At 37.4% G+C, this 24,544-nt stretch overlaps 1 protein-coding gene across 8 annotated transcripts in view; it reads left to right on the top strand.

Annotated features, from left to right (window-relative positions):
* The window catches only part of LOC129763075 (phospholipase A1 3-like), a 101,222-nt gene that overhangs the window by 28,448 nt on the left and 48,230 nt on the right, over nt 1–24,544 (top strand). For all 8 annotated transcript variants that reach the window (XM_055761828.1, XM_055761831.1, XM_055761829.1 and 5 more), the window contains one exon: nt 3,754–3,886. In XM_055761828.1, the coding sequence (XP_055617803.1) occupies nt 3,754–3,886 (133 nt within the window). The remainder of the gene's footprint in view (nt 1–3,753; nt 3,887–24,544) is intronic.

Genomic DNA, 24,544 nt, shown 5'->3' with positions numbered 1-24,544 from the left:
ACATACCCTATGCAAAATACTAGCTTTTTCGGACTTCATTTACTGGTTTCGCAGACGTACAAATTTGAGTTTTTTTGAAAACCGCAAAATCACCGGAAATCGAGGTTTATAAAAAAAATTGCATGACATGTTGAAATTTACAGTTATCTAAAAATTTTTTTTTTAAATCGATTTTTCAGACGGAAAATCGACCAAGTGCCAAAAACATTTTTTTGGACAAAATTTTTTTCGAGATAACTGTAAATCTCGACGAGTAATGCAATTTTAAAACATTTGGCAGCAAAAAATATTTTTAAACCTCGATTTTCGCTGATTTTTTTGTTTTTCAAAAAAAAATCAAATTTTAACGTGTGATACCAGTAGATGAAGTCCGAATGAGCTAATATTTTGCAAAGGATATATTATCGTGCAAATCAATATTTCGTAGCAAGTTCCAAATGAAAAATCGAGATAACTATTTTTATTGGCACCCTAAACCATACTTTTAGTTTCGCATGCCGAAAAAATACTTTGTCCCAGAGTGTCGATTTTTTACAAACATTTTTTTTCGAGATGACACTAGATCTCGACGTTTCAAGCAATTTTAAGACATTTAGCATCAACAAAAATTTTTCGAAAACCTAGATTTCCTTTACTCCTCCCTTGGGTGATTATTCGATTTTCAAAAAACTTAAACTTTGACCGCTTTGTGCCACTCTGCCTTAAGTCCGATTGAGCAGATATTTGGCATAGGGTGGTTTTTCGAGGTGGTGAACATTTTTAATAAGCTAACTTTTTGAAATTAGGGATGACCATTTTCATTGGCACTCTAATGTACACTGATACTTGTATTGCTGCCTATAATGCAAATCAAGGTGGTTCAAATGACATATTAGGCTGTCAAAAAAGTCCTGCGGTAATTTTTTTGCATTTTCATTTGTTCATAAAATTAGTTACAATCACCTGTTTTAAGTCAAATATGCGCCGTTTTGTTCGATGACTTGTTCCCAACGAGATGCCAACTTCATTATACCCCTGTTATAGAAGCTCGCTTCCTTATTGGCAAAAAACTCGGATAGCCAATTTTCACAGGCCTCTTTTGTGGCTAACTTCTGACTACCTAGCTCGTTCGCCATGGACAAAAACAGGTGGTAGTCACTTGGTGCAAGGTCCGGACTATACGGCGGATGCAAAAGAACCTCCCATCCGAGCTCCTGGAGCTTCTGGCGCGTCACCAAAGAAGTGTGTGGCCTGGCGTTGTCCTGATGGAAGACAATGCGGCCTATGTTTATCAAAGATGGCCTCTTCTTCATGAGTGCTACCTTCAAGCGGTCCAGTTGTTGCCAGTACAGGTCCGAATTGAGCGTTTGGCCATAGGGAAGCAGCTCATAATAGATTATTCCTTGACAATCCCACCAAACACACAGCAGAACCTTCCTGGCCGTTAATGAGGGCTTGGCCACCGTCTGAGCCGCTTCAGCGGGCTTCGACCACGACCGTTTGAGCTTCACGTTGTCGTAAGTGACCCACTTTTCATCGCCAGTCACCATCCGCTTCAGAAACGGGTCGATTTTGTTGCGATTCAGCAGCGATTCACATGCGTCGATACGGTCAAAGATGTTTTTTTTTGCGTCAACGTGTGTGGCACCCATACATCGAGCTTCTTTGTGAATCCAAGCTTCTTCAAATGGTTAATAACGGTTTGATGACTTATCCCCAGCTCTTGGCTGATGCTACGGCTGCTACTATGCCGGTCTTTCTCGGCTAATTCAGCGATTTTGTCGCAATTTTCGACGACAGGCCTTCCGGAGCGTGGCGCATCTTCGACGACCTCTACACCAGAACGAAAACATTGAAACCATCGTTGTGCGGTGGAAATGGAAACTGTATCGGGTCCATAAACTGCACAAATTTTATTGGCAGCTTGAGATGCATTTTTGCCTTTGTCATAGTAGTACTGTAAAATATGTCGGATTTTCTCTTTATTTTGCTCCATATTTGCGACACTATAACTCACGAACGACTTAACCAAACAAAACACTGTCAAGGACTATATTATAATACCTTTCCAACCAGCTATAGTATGACTCGATACAATGAATACAACTAGAACTACGCGCTTACAACGACACCTCGCGGAAATACCGCAGGACTTTTTTGACAGCCTAATAGTTATCTCAATGAAGTTCTACTTAGACAATGACGCAAGTAATGCTAAATTGAGAAGGTGAGGTTTTCACTGGAACGTGAGTGCTATCTAAACAGTAGTAGAATAAAATCATTATTGCAAGATTCTGTGTCATTGCTGGGGATAAAATTATGCAGCAAGAATGCGACCCGTTTTACCCGTGTTCGTACTTGCATTAGATCATGTAAAACCTCGATTGCGCATACCAGTTCGTGGCACGTGTGGTATTGCATGCGTGAAATCATCTGGTCATTGTGGAATTTCTCAGCAACTCAAAAGTACCGATGCTTGCTCGAGAACAATGTGTTGTGTAGCCTTTGGTGATATTTTATCTGCTTTTATTTATTCATGTATCAATCCGTTGATACTGGGATGTTCGGAAAGTTTGAACCGATAATGACCAGATTGGTTCGAGATACTGGTCAAGAAAAATCCTTGGTGCAAGACACGTGAATTAGCAGATTGACTACAGATATCTAAAACCAGCTTGGTTCCGAGAATCGCTTTAATTGATCGCATCTCCATCTGCAACATGCTTTTACCGTTTTGAAGAAGTTCTTTAGTATGAACTTTAACCGAGAAACCGAGCAACCGGTCGATGAATTCGACGAAATAAGGGCAACGGTCCTGGCCCAAAACATCTAGTAAGATAGGCAATAAGATGTAAGATGGCAAAATGATTTTTTAAACCGGTAAGAACTTTTTGGACAACTTAATACATACGGACAAGTATGTCCGTGGGGTTTCAATGGGTCCAACAGTATGTACTAAAAAATAATAATCGTTTTTTTTTAATATTCCTATATATTGTTATTCTGTTATTCATGAGATTTTGATAGAACAACAGTGGAAGATGTACATATCTATCTTCACAATCTTGACAGCCATCACTAAGTGTGGTGGTGTTTAGTTAACTCTTCAAAAAGTAAATAATCGAAACTCCGCTTGTTGTAATTAATGTTTTCAAACCAAACAAAATTCTAAATTCAAAATACGAGAAATTCCTCCGCCTCAAGTGCAAAACTATGCTTTTGCTGTCATGTAGAAACATTCAACATACTTCGTGTTAGCAACTCTACCTTAACCCACCGCCGTCAGTCTCAGCCAGCTCCAGCTTCAACGGGTATCTTTAAGCACCGGAAGCCAGGCAGTATGAAACCATAAACGAGTCGTCTTTCACCGAGGAGCCCCCGGAGTGTGGGAAGTGCCGTCAGCCAACAGGTGTGTTTGGAGTGAGGCCCGTGGAACACGGTGGCGTGGGCGGGGTGGGGGTTCTGTACTAGACCACGTCGCCCCATACATCCAAAAAGAACGGGAAAATATTGTGTCCATTGTCGGTTCAATATATCATTTAACGGAAGCTTGACGGGTGGGACGTCCGGACGGCGATGGCGATCTCATAAATTCCTTCTATTCTTCCTCTCGGTGCGAAATTTTTCATCCTCGTCGTCTGCGGACAATGAATGAGAATGGGTGAGAAGTTTGAAGATAGTTAGCAACTTGATCCGTTTGTTATTGCAAAGCCGGATTTAATGAGATTTTTTAGGTATGTTGATCTGTTTCTATCTTTTTTCTATCTTTAACAGAAATACATCGACGGCGATAAGATACACTTGGAATTCAAGCACGCGAAAACGACCGGACAGCGTGATAGGAACCGTCTGGAGAAGCATATTCCGACTAAAGTTCTACGCCAGGATGGCTTCTACGAGTATTTTCGTGAGTATAATTCATATGATTGAATCATGTACCTATCAATCAATCAAATCATCTCAAGGTGCTTGAACTCGCACAAATCTAGTTCTGTTTTCGGGTGGTGATTCTTAAATTGAAATATAAGTACAGGTTTCATGAGTTGAGTGAACTTGAGTAGCAGTTCAAACGCGTGGAGAGTGCGCAACGATGTTTTCGACGCAAAGACATAATCAATCGAAGTGTTAATGAGGCGTCTTCACATCAATTATATTTTGGCGTGTGAAGAATCTGGCTGTTGAGGATAATAGGCAAGAACATAATTGTAAATATAGTAATTTAGTAATTATTTTGAATTGTGTATTGTGAAGCTTTGTGTCCGATGTATCCTATCACTGTTCCCAACAGAGAGAGGAAAAAAATTATTTGGCTACAGTTGAAACACACTTATTCTCATTTCATCATCGACGAATTTCATGCTAACTCGACTGGCCGATGGCAGCACTATTCCAGATAGCAGTGAAACGTAGTGGGTGTAAAGACATGGGTCATTTAAGCAACTTTGCATACTTGAAATATTCGAAAAATAATTAGACTACTTTTTGGAAAAATCCAATTTTTTATTCTTAATTTTTTACAAAAATTTCTAACATAAAAACTATGATAGCTACAAAATTCATGTCAAAGGATGAAATGCAGGAAATTGTTTCACAAAAAATACCAAACATTTTTTGGAAAAAAAATTCGCTGAAAAAAGTTATTCTTAAAATTAAAATACATTTTTCTCAAAAACTTTTTTTTTTAAATTCCCAAAAATATATGTATGAATAGCCCTTAAAATTTCCAACAAGTCGTCCATACATCGGAAGATGGACACTTTTACAGGGAAAAAGTTTTTCTAACAACAACTTTTTCAGGTTTTTTTTTGAAAAATACAACTTATCTTAATTTTGTTTAAAGTCAAGATAGCGATATAATGTATTCGACAAAGTTTTTGATCTTGTTAAAGTAAAAACTTTTGTCGAAGACATCAACTTTCCATCTTTTATAATTTTTGGAATATAAGTCATTTTTGTATGAAGACTCCTGAAAAAACTAGAAGTGGGTTATATCATTGATATAACCGCAAGGTGGACGTAGGACTAACGTTGACTTGGCAATCAACAAGTAACAAGCATATAAATCTTAGACGTTTCATCTTTCGAATAAAGTGATTATCATACCACTTCGTTTAGCCGGAAAAAAAAATTATTAACGTTCGAAGGGGGAATCGCATCTCCTCGGAAATACCCAGCGCAAATAGTACACACTCCCCAAGCCCCGACAATAGGAATCATCGTTGATCCGGAGCAGGATTATTAACGCTTGAGAAGGAATGGATTCCTCCTCGGAATTACATAACGAAAATAAGACCCCCTTCCCAACAATTCCAACTTCCCAATAACGACGATCGATTGCAGCATTCGTAAACAAATAATTTTCTAACGCTGCTTTTATAAATGTGATTTCTTCGATATGTAACATAATATCCACTTAGATCATATCCACTACACCATATCATGCCATATAAAATCCATAGTCAATCCGAGTACACTAGTACTCGCTGCTTGCATCTAATTTTCTATTGCAATTTCCCCTGGCTCCATGGTTTTGGAATCTGTGTTAGGAAATATTCCGATTTCCAGAAACGCATGCGAGTACGAAAGTGCCCGCAGCTTGAATCTGTTTTGCAATGTTGATTTCCCCCAGGCTACATGGTTTCGAAGTCTGTGTTAGGGAAACATTCAGTTTCCAGATACGCAAGCGAGTACAAAAGTACCCGCAGCTTGAATCTGTTTTGCAATGTTGATTTCCCCTGGCTCCATGGTTTTGAAGTCTGTGTTAGGGAAACATCCATCCATTCCAGCGATCGTACCTCAATCGTTGCGCAATTATAACTGAGTGGATTTCCGAGCGGCACTCGCTTATATACCGTTTGCTTTGATTTCAATAGCCTGTTTTGAAAGTAATTTTAGGGCTATTGAAACAAATTTTTGGATCAAAAAGTAACAAGCATATAACGCGTAGTCATTTTATCTGTCGAATGAAGTGTTTATCATACTATTTCGTTCAGTTGTTCAAGAGCTATTAACGCTCAAAATCTCGTTCTCCGGCGTAACGCTTTCGTTTTCGAAAGTTTGAACTTACACCCCAGTATAGAAATGAAAGACGTAGTCCTACGTCAAAAATAATGTTTTGCTCGTAACATTTGTGTGTGTAAATTCTCACGTTTGATATGTCCTTGACATGTTTCTAAATAGAGAAAAGTTAGCATATCATGCAAATTGCGATAATTTATACATAAAAATGTAACGAATAGAACATTAATAGCATTTTTTCAAAGAAAAACATGAAAAAGTTGTTGTTCGAAAATCTTTTTCCATGTAAATGAGCCCACGTCTGATGTATGGAAAACTTGTTTCAAATTTTAAGGGCTATGTATATCAATTTTTTCAGAATTTTAAAAGCATATTTTTTCGAGAAAAATGAATTTTAATTTTCAAATTTTTTTTACATTGAATTTTTTTTGACCAAAAAATTCTTTGATAATTTTTAATGAAAACCTAAGTAATTTCCTACATTTAATTCTCTGACCAACTTTTTGTAAATCTTATAGTTTTTAAATTAAAATTTTTCGAAAAAAAAGTTGAAAAAACTCAAAGCCTTAAAAGAAACCTACAAAAAATCTATCAGGCCCACAACATTCTATATATACATCTTGGTAGATTTTATGATTGGAATGGGAGCCCACATTTGTCCACTCGGTGTGCGAGAAGTCAAACTTCATTGTTCTCATTTCAGTTTGGTACAACATTTTGGTCAAAGAAGGAAATGTAGGAAATTATTTTGGTTTTCATTGAAAATTACCAAAAAAATTTTTGGAAAAAAATTTAATTGAAAAAAAATTTTGAAAATTAAAATTCATTTTTCTCGATAACATAAGCTTTTAAAATTCTGAAAAAAATAGATATAAATAGCCCTCAAAATTTCCAACAAGTCGTCCACACATTGGAAGATGGGCACTTTTACAGGGGCAAAGTTTTTCGAACAACTTTTTCATGTTTTTCTTTGAAAAAATACTATCAATATTCAACTCGTTACATTTTTTTGCATAAATTATCGCATTTTAATTGCTCTGCTAACTTTTCTCTATTTAGAAACATGTCAAGAATTTTTTTTTTTTTTTTTTTTTTTTTTTTTTTTTTTTATATCTGTATTATAGTGATTTTCAACTCATTTGGTTGGTTCGTCACTTTTACTTCCATTTTTGGAAGAATGTCGGGAGTGAGAATTGAACTCGTGACCTTTAGCGTGAGAGGCATGGATGTTACCACTACGCCAGATCGCCTCCACATGTCAAGAACATGTCAAACGTGATAATTTACACACAAAAATGTTACGAGCAAAACATATATATATTTATATTTTTTTTTGTGAAATATTAAGAAAAAAAATTGCCTTTATCCAAGAAATAGTCTGATTCTTTTTCGAATATTTCAAGTATGCAAAGTTATTTCAATGACCCATGTCTTTACACCTACAACGTTTCACTGTTATCTGAGATGGTGCTGCCAACTCCTAAGACGAGTTGGAATGAAATTCGTTCATTGTTTTATCCTAATTTCTCAAAGTATTTCCTAATAAGAGATAGATGATTTAGAACTGAAAAAGAACACAGTAAAAAGGGGTGAGGTAGCTTTATTTGATTTTAAAGAGTGTGTGTTTGTGTGTTTGATTTCAAATTAAACTGTGTTTTTCACATAACAGTTTCAGTTTCAAGAATAAGTATAACTAAGCTAAGCTTTTAATGGATACCAGTTTCCTAGTCAACCGAGAAAAACTTCCGAGCAATTCTTATTTTATTTTTTCATAAAATTATGATCTACGCCTATCATAATAAAAAAAAAATCCGTAACGGAACAGTTCCTCACTGATCGAACCCTCCGAGCGGAAGGAAACCCATATCTTCATTCCACGTTCCACAATTTCTGACACGAACAAAAATATAGGCTCATGATGGAAAATTTCGCTTCCGTATGCTACGTGAGAAGCATTAAAAACTACCGTGAAGGAAAAAGCATCGCGCACACACAAACACGTTACGTTCAACATGTGTGCTGCGAAGATATTTCGCCGACCAAACGAGGTAAAAATAATCCGCGACCACTTAATCATCCCGGAGGCGCGTGGGTGGGGCGCTTGGTGGGCAATATTTGTGATTTATTAAATTCAAATGAGCAACGAATGTAATAAAAATAAATTAGAGCACGTGCCAGAAGGATAAGCAGGGGGATGTAACGCAACGCAACGCAACGTTGCAACGCACCGGGGGAAACTCCGATCTATCTTCGAACGAGTCGCGAGTCGTGTGGTGGAGTATGTTCCAACAACCTGGTTCGCATTACGTGAGCGGAAGATGCAAACGGATCGGAGATGATTTGTGAACCATACGGAAAATTGGCAGCCGTTCGCGGTGTGCTGTTCCCGGAAATGGGATCGATCAGGATCGTTTGTTTTTGGAGAATTTTATTGTGGTTTCTTCTTGAACCATTATTTGAGCTGTAAAATGTGAAATGTATATTCCAGAAATAGTGAGAAAACATGATAAGATGCAAACATGTTTATTGAAATTTATTTAAAAATTTATATTTCCTAGTATATTGTTTCCAGTAATCAAACAATCATTATTATATGTATTAGGTGTACCGGTAAGTTTTTTCGGTTTTACAACAGTATATATTTTTCAGTATATGTCAAAAAGTTGAAGCGTAAACAACATAGTTTTTTCCATATCGAATTTCGTACCAACGAGAATGTTTCTGCGGGGAGTGTTACTTCATTACTTCAATATGAAGAAAAAAGCTGCGGAAAGTAATCACATTTTGGTGGAAGTTTATGGTGACCATGCTCCAACTGAGCGAACGTGTCAGACGTGGTTTGCACGGTTTGAAAGTGGTAATTTTGACTTGGAAGACGAAGAACGTTTCGGACCACCAAAAAAGTTTGAAGATGAAGAATTGGAGGCTTTACTCGAACAAAATCCGTCACAAACGAAATAAGAATTTGCGGCCACAATACGAGCAAAGACACTGTTGATTCGATAGCCTTGAGAGCGGAGGTTCTGGTCGGATGGTGCACCGTTTCACTGGGGGAAACGTGCCTCTGGACACTTGAACTTAAAGTTCTCAGCGGAAACACTTTCGGGAATCAGTTCCGGAAGGAACTAACTGGGCAAATGACAAAAAACACACGTTTTGCTTCACTTCTCTCTTTCGTTGTTTGCTGCTTTGCGGTTGGAAAAATACTCATGTGATCCTTGCTGCTAGACTGCTATACCTGGTGACCGGAGAATCACCAAAAGGAGGTGGGGTGAAACTTGCGAACCAATGTTTCTCTCTCTTCAGGGACTGAACAGACACGATAAAGTGATTTTGCAGCACGGCAATGCTCGGCCGCATGGAAGGTCCTATCCCACCCGCCGTATTCTCCAGACATTGCTCCGTCCGATTACTGCCTTTTTCGATGGATGCAACATGGCATGGTCGACCAACAGTTCTCCAATTTTGATGAAGTCAAAAATTGGATCGATTCGTGGTTAGCCGACAAATCGACGGTTATTTCCGCAAAAGAATCCGTGAATTTCCAGAAAGATGGGAAAAAGTTGAGACTAGCGATGGACAATACTTTGAATATAAAATTTGTAACAATTTTTGCAGAATAAAGCATTAATAAAACGAATAAAACGAAGCAACTCACCGGTACTTCTATCAATTATCATTTTTTTTTTCTAAATTATAAAACCTTGGACTCAAACTATTATCTGTAAGGGGTTTGTTCCATCTGGGAAATCGTTTGAAGCACTTGATGGCCAGCATCCGCCGAATTTGACTCGAATAACAAAATTTCGAAAATTGTGCCCTTCTACTCAACAATGCGCCGAGTCACAAATCAGTCAATTTTTGGCTCGGATTTGCAGCTGTGTCCTAAATCATGTGTTGTTTTCACCTAAACTACTGGACGTCAAATTTTTCCATTTTTCCAAATGGAAAAATTTCAAGGACATTTTTGGTGACATTCGAAGCATTGAAAGCCCTTTCCATTTTTTTTATTAATTCACTTATTTTGACAGGCTCAGTTATAAAGGTTTTAAAGAACCAAACTCTAAACCATGTTTTTCAAAACTAATTATTTTAATAATTTTACTTAATTATATGATGAATGGGATACGAAACCGATTACTCGCGGTCATATTGAGACATATTTTCTCGAGGAAGAGGAGGGGATACTTCAAACTTCAAACTTTTTTTAAGTATTTTGGTGTAACCTAGATTCCTAACTGGCCTAACTGTTGTCAACATGTTTTTTTGTTTGCTCGTTGTTTAACTTAAACATATTTTCGGCGCCTGCGAGATGTAATTGATTTCGCACCGAAAGCGATCATGACGTTCTAGTTCGCATGCTTGTATATCGAGAAGTGCTAACCGTAGCAAAGTTCTCATTTATGTCATGATTCGCAGCATGTTATAACAAATGAATGCCGCTGGAGGAAATTATTTCTGTATGATCACATTTGACTAAACGAAAGTGATGGACTCGCACCAGGGCCCAGGCATCTCTGTCACAATCAATACAGATAGAGCGTAGAAAACATCAAGGCGGGTCTATGTTAATAGGTGAGCTTGTTTGGTCACTAAGAGCGGTATATGAAAACAACATGGAAAAAAGCGGAAGGGGGATTGTTTGCCCAATGCGCGAAAGAGAGAGGTCGATCACGATCAATTTCTGTGTTCTTTGGTTGATACCAGTCCGTTATTCGAAGATAAACGTTTTGCGTAAAAAAGGTTGAAAGGTTCACGACGTAAAGTAGTGTATTATATAGAGTACCCAAAGCGTGCACAGGCCTATTGACGAATTTCATCCAAACTTCTCAAAGACATGGGTCGTTTAAGCAACTTTGCATACTTGAATTTTCAAAAAAGAATAAGAATACTTTTTGGAAAGGGCCATTTTTTTATTTTTTACAAAAAAAAATAACTTAGGAGCTATGATACCTAAAAAACTCTGGTCAAAGTTTGAAATGTAGGAAATTATTCAAATTTTCATTAAAAAAGGCCAATTAAAAAAAATCGCTAAAAACATATTTCAAAAATTAAAATTCATTTTTCTCAGAAAGGTTTTTTTAAATTCTCAACATTATATGAATAGCCCTTACAATTTCCAAGAAGTCGTTCATACATTGTAAGATGGGCACTTTTACTGAAAAAAAGTTTTTCTAAGAACTACTTTTTCATGTTTTCTTTGAAAAAATTACAACTAATCCTAATTTCAAGTCAAGATAGCGATATAGTGCATTCAACAAAATTTTACACTTTTGTTGATTTTACACGTCAACCTGATATCTTTCATAGTTCCTAGAATATAAAGCATTTTTGAAAGAAGACTGATGAAAAAAATATGTTCTACTCGTGACATTTTTGTGTGTAAATTCTGGCATTTGACATGTTCTTGACATGTTTCTAAATAGAAAAAAGTTTTCAGAACATGTAAATCACGATAATTTATACGTAAAAATGTTACGAGTCAAACATTAACCCTCTAAGACCCAAATTTTTTATTTGTCTGAAAAACCTATTCCACTTTTATCTCGAATTTCCGACTTTCCACATAAAATACTCCTAGCAGAAAGCTATCAGCATAAAACCAATGTGTATGTGTGATTGATGAAAATATTCTAAGGACGTTCTAGTGGGGGTGAACATTGAAAATAATGTCTGAATAATTTGAAAAGGAAATCCGCGAAGCCCGTCTAAAGGCGGGATTGGGTTGTAGAGGGTTAATAGTAATTTTTCGAAAAAAAACATGAAAAAGTTGTTGCTAGGAAAACTTTTTCTCTGCAAAGGTGCCCATCTTCCGATGTATAGGTGACTTGTTCGAAATTGTAAGTGGAACTTATATAAATATTTCCAGAATTTTCAAAATATTTTTTTTCTTTGAAATTTTTTTTTTTAATTTGTTAAATATTTTTTAAAGAAAGAAATAATATATTCCTATATTTCATTCCTAAACCAACATTTTGTAGATCTCGTACTTATTAAATTAAGATTTTCCGAAAAAGAGTGAAAAAACTGAACATTTCAAAAGTTTTTAACACAAAATCTATTAGGCCTACATAATTTTAGTCCACGAATGAAATGTAGGAAATTATTTATGTTTATGTAACTTTTTTTTTTAATTGGAAATATGTCGAGAATATGTCAAACGCGAGAATTTACACATAAAAATGTTACGAGTAAAACATAATTTTTCCATGAGTCTCACTATAAAAATGGCTTATATTCTAGAAACTAAAAAAGATTGAAAGTTGACGTCTTTGATGAAAGTTCATATTTTAATAAGAGCTAAAACTTTGTTGAACACATTATATCGCTATCGTGACTCTGAACCAAATTAGGATTAGTTGTATTTTTTTCAAAGAAAACATGAAGAAGTTGTTGTTAGAAAAACTTTTTCCCTGTAAAAGTGCCCACCTTTCAACGTATGGACGACTTGTTGGAATTTGTAAGGGCTATTCATATATTTTTTTGAGAGTTTCTCTGCTATCTAGATGGTGCTGCCAACGGTCAATCGAGTTGGCATGAAATTCGTCAATATAAGTTCATTACGCGGATTGCGCAACTTACGCGGCACGTATCAACTGCGTAAAAGCGGCTTCAATGTATATATTTTGGGGAAAATAGTCTTTTCTTGAAGATAAATTGCGGTGGTTATCGGGTTTGAATAGAACGGAAGGAACTATTTTATCTTAAATTTTATCTAAAAATAAGAGAAAACGATAGGTATAAGTTTTAAGAGGGTATTATAGTGTAGATACACGAATTTCGGACGTTTTCCGAGCTCCGTAAAAATAAAACAAAGAATATTTTTGATGTCCATTATATCATTATTTGTTCATCTATCTTTTAACAATAAAATAAAAACAGAGCGGAGAAAAAAAAATTATAACTAGAATTGATAAAAGCTGATGGAATGAGAGGGTTCAAAAAAAATGTGCCATGGCGTACACGATTCCAGCCTTTCTGGTTATATGAAACAAAAAAAATCGAAAAGATTTTGAATCAGTAAAGATGCTGCTATCGCAAGGTTTTTAAGTCTGACGTATTCATTAGGGTGTCATGCAAATTGGGTCTTAAAATGTTATGGTTTAGCGTGCTTTCAGTGAAAACGCTACCGAAAACATGTTAGATTAACTATGGTCCGAGTGAAGTATCTCGGCATGTTTGGGCTTTATTCAAAAAGCGAATTCGGTTAGAATCGTCCTTCAAAGATGAATCGAAATGAAGTCAATGTTTTAGCTCCCTCTACAATCACCTTGACCCAATAGATTAGATAAGGAGGAGAACTTTACCCCAGCAGTCCAATAGGCTTCAAGTTGAAGAAATTGAAGCACAGCATAATTACAGCGAAACTCTATCATTAGAATTAATTTGGCATTGTTTCATATCAGAAAATATTATACTATTTGAAGAAATGAATTTACATTCTGTCAAATACATATAGGAAATTTGTGTTTTGAAGACAATGCTTCATTTATCATCTAGATTAATATTATCGCATGCAAAGTTGGCCCCTTCGAAACACTTTTTAGAGCTATATGCATAAATCGCCTTCAGTTCTCACAGCGAATTCGTTTTTGTGTCTTCAATGCCGTTAAAACGGGTCCCACGAAGCGGTAATTTGAGTTTTGGAAACTTGAAGAAGTCATACCTATGCCTCGTCGCCAGTAATTATGCATTGGATGAACGTGGAATCAGAATTTGATCGTTCAAGCATGTCTTCAGTCACTTGATTGCGATGAAATTTACTGATATTCAGGCTTATAACTGATATTCAGATCACCGACAGTAAAAACTAAAAATTTAAAAATGTTCAACGGCAAGATTCAAAACTACAAATTTCCGGTAAGGTACACTGGGGCAGTCCGTGAAATCATAACAAACATTTTTGCGCGCAGACTCAATCGGTCCACTGAATTTTCCAAAAATATCGCCAGAATCGCACGTTAGGTAATCAAACAGGGATAATCAAGTGTAGTGGTTTTGAAAACTAAACTGAAAAATCTTTTTCCGTATAGCTCTGAGCATTGAAACTCACCCCATTTTTTTTCAACTCTGGGGTAAGTTGAAACCAGTAAAAATCGACTATTTTTGAAACATTGCTGTGATTGCTGTATGAATGAATGATGATAAATAAAAAAAAGGTCATTCATATTTCGTTCCTCAGTATGTTCTACATAATTTATGAAAACACAGACATGATAAAAGTAAAATTATTTTTCAATTTTACTTTTTAATTTTTCAACAAGGGGTCGTTTCAATATTACGTAATGTATTTTTTTTTACTATTTAGACTCCCTCTTCTCTACATAACATAACATGTAACATGTATTGGTCATTTGCAGAAAAATGTTCAGATTTAGTTGGATTTATTTCTAAACAAGTTTTCACAAGCCATCTCCTCCTTTCTTTTTGGGTGCGTTACGTAATATTTGGATGTTTGAATGATCCCATAAACCTTATTAGTGGCTCTACTCTGAGTGGCTCTGAAAGCGTCTAAAATAGTATTCTTGATGTTATTGTTTCGGACATTAATTCCTAGTATGTGGTGTTCATTTTGCGTATATCAGACTACTCTTTCACATCTCACGTGTACCAAAACCCCTTTTTTGCAATTGTTTATGTGTAATTCCTTCAATTTAGTGTATCATGAATCAGTTCGAGAAGCAAAACCGTACAATAAACTCATGATAGTTCGCGTTTGAAGATAACTTTAAGATAACTTTCATTTTTTAAGATAACTTTCAAGTTGAACTTCGAAAAAATCGTTTTAACTTACCCCGGTGTACCTTTTATATTTGACAGAATGTAATGTTCTATTGATTACTTACATATGTTTGATCAATCATTTATTTATCATTGTCATACGGACAATTTTTCGATACAGTGTATTAGAAAAGTTCAGATAAAAATATTTCTCGCGTAACTTTTGAAAAGGTCCTAAGTAACCGATGTAAACAAATTGAGGTTATGGATGCACACTATTAGATCTCAATCATTGAATGCATTGTGAAAACAATCGTTCAAGTATCTATCCTTTTCACCTTTTTATCATCGATACAAAAAATGTCCAATGTACAGATTCGAATTTTAAGCACCCGAATGTTAAATCGGACGCCACTTTCCTTTGATGCTCGATACTTTCGAACTGACAATTCAATCAAAACAACGCAAAGTCGTACTTCGGTCATTTTGAGTTTTTGTTATTCGAGTGTTGATATCGTTTTAAGTGCAATTCAACGAGTGATGTAAATAATGATCTGCCTTTAGCACGAAGTGTAAGTATTTAGATCGCTGTTTAGTAGATGTTTTCAAATTCTCATCGTGCAACGTAGTTTGTCCGGTGTACAAAGCGGTCAGTCAAAACGTCCAATGTAACATTTTCAACTCGGAGGTTTCGATTTCAAACTAAAATCACATAACAACAGTTATGATAGGTTTTTCACAGTTATTATTGACTGCTAATGGTAAAAGAAGTGATAAAGATCGATTCCTTTTGAACCAATTCACGGAACAATATTCCAGTCTTCAACTTCATGTTTCTCGAGTTGACGTGAATGTTACATAGGACCTTTTGAACAGTCACACGAGATTTCAACAATCAAAACAACAGACCGGCCACGCTTTCTCGATGCGTTCATTGTTCTGCTGGGCGGACCTAATCCTTACACGGCAAAAGCATGTTCCAATCCGTCTGACATATTAAAATCTAAATTGCAGCCGTCCGCTTCATGCGAATGATGTTCTGAAGGGGGAATGGGGCGATTATTAATCCCTCTTTCCGGTATGTTGCACTGCCATCGAATACTATCCGGTCACCAGGACCGGACGGGAAGAGCGACACGAGAGATTCGCTTTGTTTGGTCAATTTTTCGGGACAATTAAATTCAATTACGCCAACTGTCCGCTGTTTGGCCGAGACAAACAAGGCATGCAGCCATACGAACACACGGGCCACCCGCCCGCGCCTCGTGTGTGGAAACAAATTGCAATCATGTCTCGCCTGGATCAATGTCGATACCGGTCTGGGTCTGGGTTCGTGCCATGCGGTTGAACTATCATCATTCTGGCGCCGTGGATTTCTGCTTCTGTCGGATAGTTATACAACCAGGCTAAGTGGAAATGTAGCTCTTCGTTTCAAATAAACTGCTACTCGTCACTTTTCATGAGTTTGTCATCTGCCAAAGCGTCTGGAACTGTCATATCATTAAGGCAAACCGCCCTTAACGAAAATTGCTGTCCGTATTCTTTTTTTTTTTGCTGCTGCTGCTGCTACTGTTAGTGCATCTCGTGTCTGCACGGAGCACGGAGAAACCTCGAGAAAATAAGATATTCATTTCATTTCTCGTCAAACATCCCCCATCTCATTGGACATGGACTGACGGTTTGCGGTCTCGAGAAACAACTTGTTCGCAAAGTCACTACCGCTCTCCTTCTCCTCCTCCCTTTCGGCCACATCTTCGGAAGCTCATTCACGACGCGGTTGGGTGGAAAAATTTAACAAGAACTAGTTCTTTTCGCTGGATCCTTGTTCCATCCATCCATCCATCCCGCCAGCAACATCCGAGGATGCTTTCCCCGGGAATCGCCAGAGGCATTCGCAATTCAGCTGACAACTGGTAGCAAAATGGAAAAAGTGGTTTTACACGGCTGCAGCAGCTATGCTACTGTCCAATGAGTTACAGAAGGCAAGAAAAAAAAAGTTGTACTATCGCCACCACATTCCCGCCCTCCCTTAAGTTTGACAGCGACCTTGGGCGTGACTTTGAATTTTTAATAGTACCAGAGTTCGCAGTTTTTCACGATGGCTGATTCCATTTAACAATATCTCGTTAAATCAGTATCTCTCGATGCATTCCAGGCAGGGATTACTGCGGGACCGAAAACATCGTCGTTTGTCATTCTGTTCCTGTGTAATTGCTTTCGCTCTAATTACTCATTGAGTATGGATGGCTTCTTCCGGAAGATGGTCACACTCCAGCTCAGTGTTCCAAATTATCTCATCGTTGTCAACCAGAAATTGATCATCCAAACATGCAATTCCTTCACAGTTTATTTTCTTCAATGTAAACCAACTTGATAATAACTCGTGATAGTGATAAAAGCGAGACTCGCAACAGCGTGTCTCTGGATACCGCAAGCATACGAAACCGCTCCAGCACATCTACCAAATCTACGTGTCTGGAGCGGTAATGGAAACCAATTGCTGAATGGGGAAGCTCCTGGGTCAACGCGGGACGAGCGCACAAGCTGCAGCGGAGTTCGTGCGCTGGAGTCAAGTGGAAAAGTTTAGTTAAATTGCACTTCGCTCGGTAGATTATGAATAATGAGCGGGAGTTTGTTCCGAGTAGATTGGATAATTTATACGAATTAACAGGAGCAAATTGAACATCTCGGCAGTCTTCGCACAACTTGTTGCTCATGACGAGGGTGGAAGCCGGTTATTATGTGTAATAATTGTTCTTTAATATCTTTGTTCGGGAATAAAATCAAAACACCGATACTTTCAAGCGTAATGCTAGAAATTTAATGTTTATCAAAACCGAGCAAAATGATCGGTAGTATCATTCGTTCACATGAATGTATTCTGAAAGTGATCGGTTTGGTAGAAATCTTTATGTATAAAAGAAGGTTTTTCCCACGTACATATAACTCACCATCACGAGAGAACGGCTGATCAAATCTGAGTCATCTATATATTTTTTGAGCTTGTCTTCACCCAAATTAGGTTGATAGAATACTTTGGAGGATATTTGAGATACATAGGAAAATTCTAAAAAATGACTATGCATCAATTTTACAGATCTGAACTGTATGTTATGTAAATCTCTTGAAATGTATTCGTTATGTTCACCAATCAAAATATTCTCTTGAAAGAAATTATATGGCAGAACAATGTTTGCCGGGTCAGCTTGAAAGTATATAAAAACTGTCGGTAGTTCTAGTGTTACTACAATGTTTGGTAAGGTTATCATATTAACTCACAAATTCGGTACGCCTTTCGATCGTTCTTCTTCCTCGAATAAATGAATCGTAGGTTTGAGAAACCCCAATTTGACGCAATTGCGAGAAAACGACAAAAACGGTTTTTTTCAAATTTTTGACCTGGTCGTCCAGCTTTTTTTTTGCTTAAAACATGAACAGTGAGTATAGTAAAGAAAGTCAACAAACTGACGATTAAAATAGGTATGTTATTTCGATATTTATATCCACTCGGTTCACCCACAACGCAACGAGTAATCTTTTTGTCTATAATTCGGCGTTAGCTCACAATGTGAGTCGATGCGTATTATGAATTATCCTCGATTGGCCGATAATAAGCATTTTTTTATCTGTATTATAGTGATTTTCAACTCATTTGGCAGGCTCGTCACTTTTACTTCCATTTTTGGAAGAATGTCGGGAGTAAGAATTGAACTCGTGACCTTTAGCGTGAGAGGCATGGATGTTACCACTACGCCAGATCGCCTCCACGATAATAGGCATTTATTAGTTGGCAGAATCAATGAAAAAAAAAATCTTGGGGAAGATCTTGGATGGTTTCACTCTAATATTTGACGAGAGCCTGGCTCAAAAGTTTAAACGTCGATAGAGATTTCATTAGATTGATGTTCAGGATGTCGTACAATCAATTCGTGCTCAATCCGAGATTTATCGTGTAGGTCTTGCTACTAACAATGTTATTGTGGTCCAGGATATCATGATATCGAGCATGCTGTTTGGTAGTGTAAAAAATGTAAAGTAAGTAATGTAAAAGAATTTATCTGGCTGGTCCAGACCCATCTACTTTTTATTGTATATTTTTATTGAAACCCCCTTCAAATTTAACAAAGTTGATCAAAATTTCCTTTAAAAAGATTTATGTTATGCAAATAATGTCTCTGTAGAAATGTTTCGAACCACTTATGGTTTGCAGTAATCGATATCTTTTTTCCAACAGAAATAGTCGACGGTGACTGATTTCAAAGTATTTCATAAATCTTTAAAATCTTATTTGAAATTGCATCAACTGGAACCATATTTTAAGTTTAGTCTTCGATCCAAATCACTAGTGCTTTTTTCATATTTTCCAGTGTAACATCTCTTACATATGAAGCCATACAAATGAAACACAAATTTCTGCATTACTCGAGAATTAATCAAGCAAACGAAACCAAATTTGGCATGTGAAGGTTTAAGTGTACAATAAATGTTTTTACGATGGTTAGACAATCCACCACCCTCTCTAAGGGGGGGCTGCCATACAAATGAATCACATATTTCTGCAATACTCGAGAATTAATCAAGCGAATGAAACCAAATTAGGCATATAGAGGTTTTAGGGTGCAATAAATATTTCTATGGTAGTTAGACACTCCACCACCCTCTCTAAGGGGGAGCTGCCATACAAATGAAACACAAATTTCTGCAATACTCGAGAATAAATCAAGCGAATGAAACCAAATTAGGCATATAGAGGTTTTAGGGTGCAATAAATGTTTCTATGGTAGTTAGACACTCCACCACCCTCTCTAAGGGGGAGCTGCCATACAAATGAAACACACATTTCTGCAATACTCGAGAATAAATCAAGCGAATGAAACCAAATTAGGCATATAGAGGTTTTAGGGTGCAATAAATGTTTCTATGGTAGTTAGACACTCCACCACCCTCTCTAAGGGGGAGCTGCCATACAAATGACACACAAATTTCAGCATTACTCGAGAATTAATCAAGTATACGAAACCAAATTTGGCATGTGAAAGTTTAAGGGTGCAATAAATTCTTTTGCGGGTGTTAAATACTTCTCCCCCCTCTCTAAGAGGGGGTTGCCATACAATTGAAACATAAATTTCTGCATTACTCGAGAATTAATCAAGCAAACGAAACCAAATTTGGCATGTGAAGGTTTAAGTGTACAATAAATGTTTTTACGATGGTTAGATACTTCTCCCCCTCTCTTAGAGGAATTATCTTACTTATATAATGCATATATTTATATTTTCGGTGAATTCACATTCACCTGAAGTAGAACTGCATCCCACTAAAGTAATTTCTCACCAATGAGAAATTCACCAGCGTTTACATATGCCTGAATTTATTCTATTCATAGTGGTTATAAATACTTCGAAGAAGTGTATCATATACAGGGTGGCGAATAAGTCACGCAACGCTCTGTGAAGGAAAAAAATAACGATCGCGCTGCAACTATCGAGCGTGTTGGTTCCTCAGCTGTTCAGTTGTCGACTTTGTATCGTTTTTTATTCGAGAATAAATATTTTGTATCGTGAGAATTTTTTTTATACGAATTTTTTGTTTGTGTAAATCGGTTGCGTAACTTATGCGCCACCCTGTACATTCTCACCCGTTTACATCTATTGTCGCGTGAATAACTACAGTTATAGATCTTCCTAATGTAAACGTGCCATTGGGTATTCCCATCATTTGTCTGTTGCGTCTACACTACAGATGTTCAACTTGTCGGTACGTTTTTATTTCAGTATCAAATGGAGGATATTTTTAATAACAGTATTTCGCCCAGTAAGAACCTGCAGTGCAGTTTTGGCGATGTGCCCATTGCTCCCTATTGATCTGCATCATACTCCGCTACTATTCTTATCACCAACTCTAATATATTGTGAGGACCGTGCTGACTGTGAATCATCTGACCTTGCTCAACAGCCGCTGCAAAGTTTTGCCACTTTATTTGCAATTGGCTTAATGACAACACTCTGAGATGAAAACCTGATATCTTTCCAGCTTGGAACTCTCCTCTCCTGCGGCTTTTGGAGACGCGTCCACATTACGCCAATCGGTCTTGGCCGCCCGGTAAAGCCGAATAAATGTGGACGTACCGTCCGGGCTTGCCGATGTGCCGAAAACCGACTCGAATCAAACCGAATCCAACCCGAAACAAATGGGTCCGGTTCGAGAAAGTCGAACCAAAACAAAACGAAGTAAATTAGCGTTGACGACATTGTGCTTCGTGTGTTCGTGACGGCTTCGTGCACCCGATGGGGCGTCCACATTACATAACGAACCGAATATGCCGCCTGGTACTGGCCGATCGGCATCATTCGGCATAATGTGGACGCGCCTTGAGACTACTTCGTCATCGAACCACTGAAACTAAACGCAACATTCATCGTACTTGCAGCGCCTATAGAAAACTCAATTCGGCTCTCTACGAATCGCATGTCTTGCGTGTTCGGACCAACTTGCGCCGAAATCCTTTTGGAACTTTGTGAACTCCGAACGTAAATCATCGACTATTCCAACGTGCGTGTTTCTGGGCAATTTGGAGTCAACATCGGTGCTTGAATCATGAAACCTTTTTTCTCACCGCTTCAGTTCCGTTTTTTTCAATGCAACTGCATTCGGAATACAAATGCACGAATGCAAATGGAAAACGAGTGTAAATACGGATGAAATTGCAAAAGCTGCTAGCAATCTATATACCATTGAATGGGTGGTTAAATGCTTGTTTGAAGAGCCGTGGGTAGACCTACGTTTCATTTTGTACTTTATGAGAAACAAGCATTTGAAAAACATTTGAAAATAGAGCATTTTTTTAGTTTATCAGATGAACATAGGTTCAAACATTTTTCTACTTGGGTTTCTCTGAGCAAACAATGAAGGTCAACAACCCACAAAATTTGGTGGAGATCGGTCCACAAATAGAGGAGTATCAACTGCCTCAAGAAGTTGTTGTTACGTCACGAAAAGTATACGATCCATTCCGGTGTGACGTAACAACATTTTGGCTCACTACAAACACTTTTATTGCGTTTTCATGAATAAAGCACACAACATTTAACGATGTTATATTAAAATTAAAAAAAATTCCAACAAGAATCATCAGATGGAGAATATTTTATAGTTAGATTGGCTTGTTGTCAGTCAAATACTTTTGTGACGTAGCAACACCTGACTTTTTACTATTTCGGACTGTAGAACATTAATGATTAATTTAATTTAATTAGTTACAGTTCCGTTTCAAAACATACACATGATCTTTCTCCCATGTTTCATCAACAATATATGAACGTAGATTCCATAGTATGAGATATAATCTTGGTAGTATATCGCAACTTCCGGTTTGCTGTTAAAAATGTTTTTTTTTTTTTATTAATCCGATTATTTTTACAGGCTCAGTTACATAAGTTTAATGGAGCCAAACTCTTAACTATATTTCAACTAGCATATATCAACATGTTGTTTCCTTAATTCTATGGTTAATGAAATAGGAAACCGATTACTCGCGGTCGACTCGAGTTTAGAAGGGTGACACATTTTCATTAGGAAAAGGATGGGATGTAAGGAGATGTGTGTTTACACTCGCACTCACATTCACATTCACATTCACATTCACATTCACATTCTCATTCACACTGACACTTCACACTCAATTCTTAAAACTATCCTTACATTTAATATGTGTTTACAATTTAACTTATTCTAATGTTAGTAGGAAGGGAACCGATAGCTCGCGAAGGACGAAAAGGAGGGGAAAAGGATGTATGAACAATCACACTCGAAGATCGATAGCTTTAAGGAAAACATATATTTGGGACATGTAATCAAGGTCTAACCGAGCCAACACATCTCTCACCGGCACATTGGACTGCTTTCCTCCAGCCCGAAGGGAGTTTTCTAAATTCGATCTGGCGACAAGATACAACTCGCACGACCAAACAACGTGTTCGATGTCGTGGTAACCATGGCCACAACCGCAGAGATTGCTGTCGGCAAGATTAAAACGAAAAAGCAGCGCGTCTAACGAACAGTGATTGGACATGAGTGAGGGAGGAGGTGCGAATAAAGTCCCGACTCAAGTCCAGACTTTTGAACCACGGATTGAGGCTAACCTTAGGGATAATTGAGTGGAGCCACCGGCCCAATTCATCTTCGTTCCATTTGCGTTGCCAGTTAACGATGGTATTTTTACGAACTAAAGAATAAAATTCATTGAAGGCGATTTGACGCTGATAAATTTCGCCTTCAATTGCACCTACCTTTGCTAATGAGTCAGCCGTCTCATTACCCGGAATTGAGCAATGTGAAGGGACCCAGACAAAGGTAATGACATAACAGCGTCTGGATAAAGCACTCAAAATTTCTCGTTAAAAATGTTAAAAATATGGAAAACCCATATGATATGGACTTACCAGCGGAAGTCGAACATCGTATTACGATGCCATTTTGGAATCGACGATGGTGACTTCCGGTTCGTTAAAAACGGATACAAAAGACCGGGAACGGCATGAAATACCACAATACGATCGTGAATGGTAATGTTGGCATACATCCATGGGTGCGCGAAGAGGAATAAAAAAAGTTTAATGTTTGATAGTGAGAGATAGGATTTGAATGAGGAGGAGATAATGTTTGAGTGGGAAGAACTTAGCCTTAGAGCGACGTGTGTGGAGTTATACAAAGGAAGTGCACATACAAATGCACACGTAAACATCAACGATCAACGATCAAAGGCAACGTCAAAGTCATCTCCAACACGCAAACATAAACGCTCTTGCACAGTTGCATACAAAAAGTTTATCAAAAGTTTCTGATAGCAAAGTTAAATACGTTCCCCCTGTAGTGAGGGCCACTCGATGAACCAGGATTGTGCTAGCCATTGATGGTAAGCGCCAGAGTGAACGTGTTAAACAATCACGAAATAAAAACTGAGGGTTGGTTTAGGACAACCCCGACTTTTCCCAAATAAAGACATACCGTGTATTACAGGTAACAGGGAGATTCAATTCATATAGCTTATTTTGATGAACATACCATAAACAGTTAGAATTGCCTTGTTTCGCAATGTATCACAATCTAAAAGAACATAGGGGTAGTGGGGGAAAATTGGTCATGGGGGGCAAAGTGGTCACCTGCTTGTTTGGTAGTATAACTATTGACTGTAGATGCCGTATTGATAGTCACCTTATGTTTGAAGAATTTAATGAGTTTTGAGTCACCCTGTACTTCAGTAGAGCTGTCGCATGTCAAAATAGAAATAAATACAAAAATTACTCTCTCGATAGCCATTCGGCCGTAGTTCTGTGCGCATGGTATCTAAGCAATTTCTCGTGAAATTTAGTTTATTCAATCTGATATGTTGGACAAATCATCATCGTTCATCAGTTTGAACGACTGTTCACATATTCTAGGAGAGGTGAACAGATATTTTGTTTGGGGGCAAAGTGGTCATAGGTGAATCACAACCTACAATGTTCTGTTTATACCTTATCACATTCTGCTCTTGAAGAAGATCTTTTTGTGGCTTTGGCCCTGGATAAATATGCCACTCCAACTAATACAAACCTCATTATGCGAAACGTTATGTTTTTCTCACTACGCTTTTGTATGCAAGAGAAAATTTAAATTGGGGCTCTAGGTGAATAGGCCAAGCTTATTTCATGAATTTACCTAGTATAACAAATATGATTTGAACAAATTTGGACGAAAAAAAGGATAAATCTATCCCATTTAGCTTGATATGGGCGGGTGACCACTTTACCTCGATGTAAAACAAAAGTTCGATTTTTCACCTTTT

The sequence above is a fragment of the Toxorhynchites rutilus genome, chromosome 1 (assembly GCF_029784135.1).
Source record: "Toxorhynchites rutilus septentrionalis strain SRP chromosome 1, ASM2978413v1, whole genome shotgun sequence".
NCBI lineage: Eukaryota > Metazoa > Arthropoda > Insecta > Diptera > Culicidae > Toxorhynchites > Toxorhynchites rutilus.
Note: the sequence above shows the minus strand (reverse complement) of the source record. Positions and strands in the feature narration are given on the sequence as shown.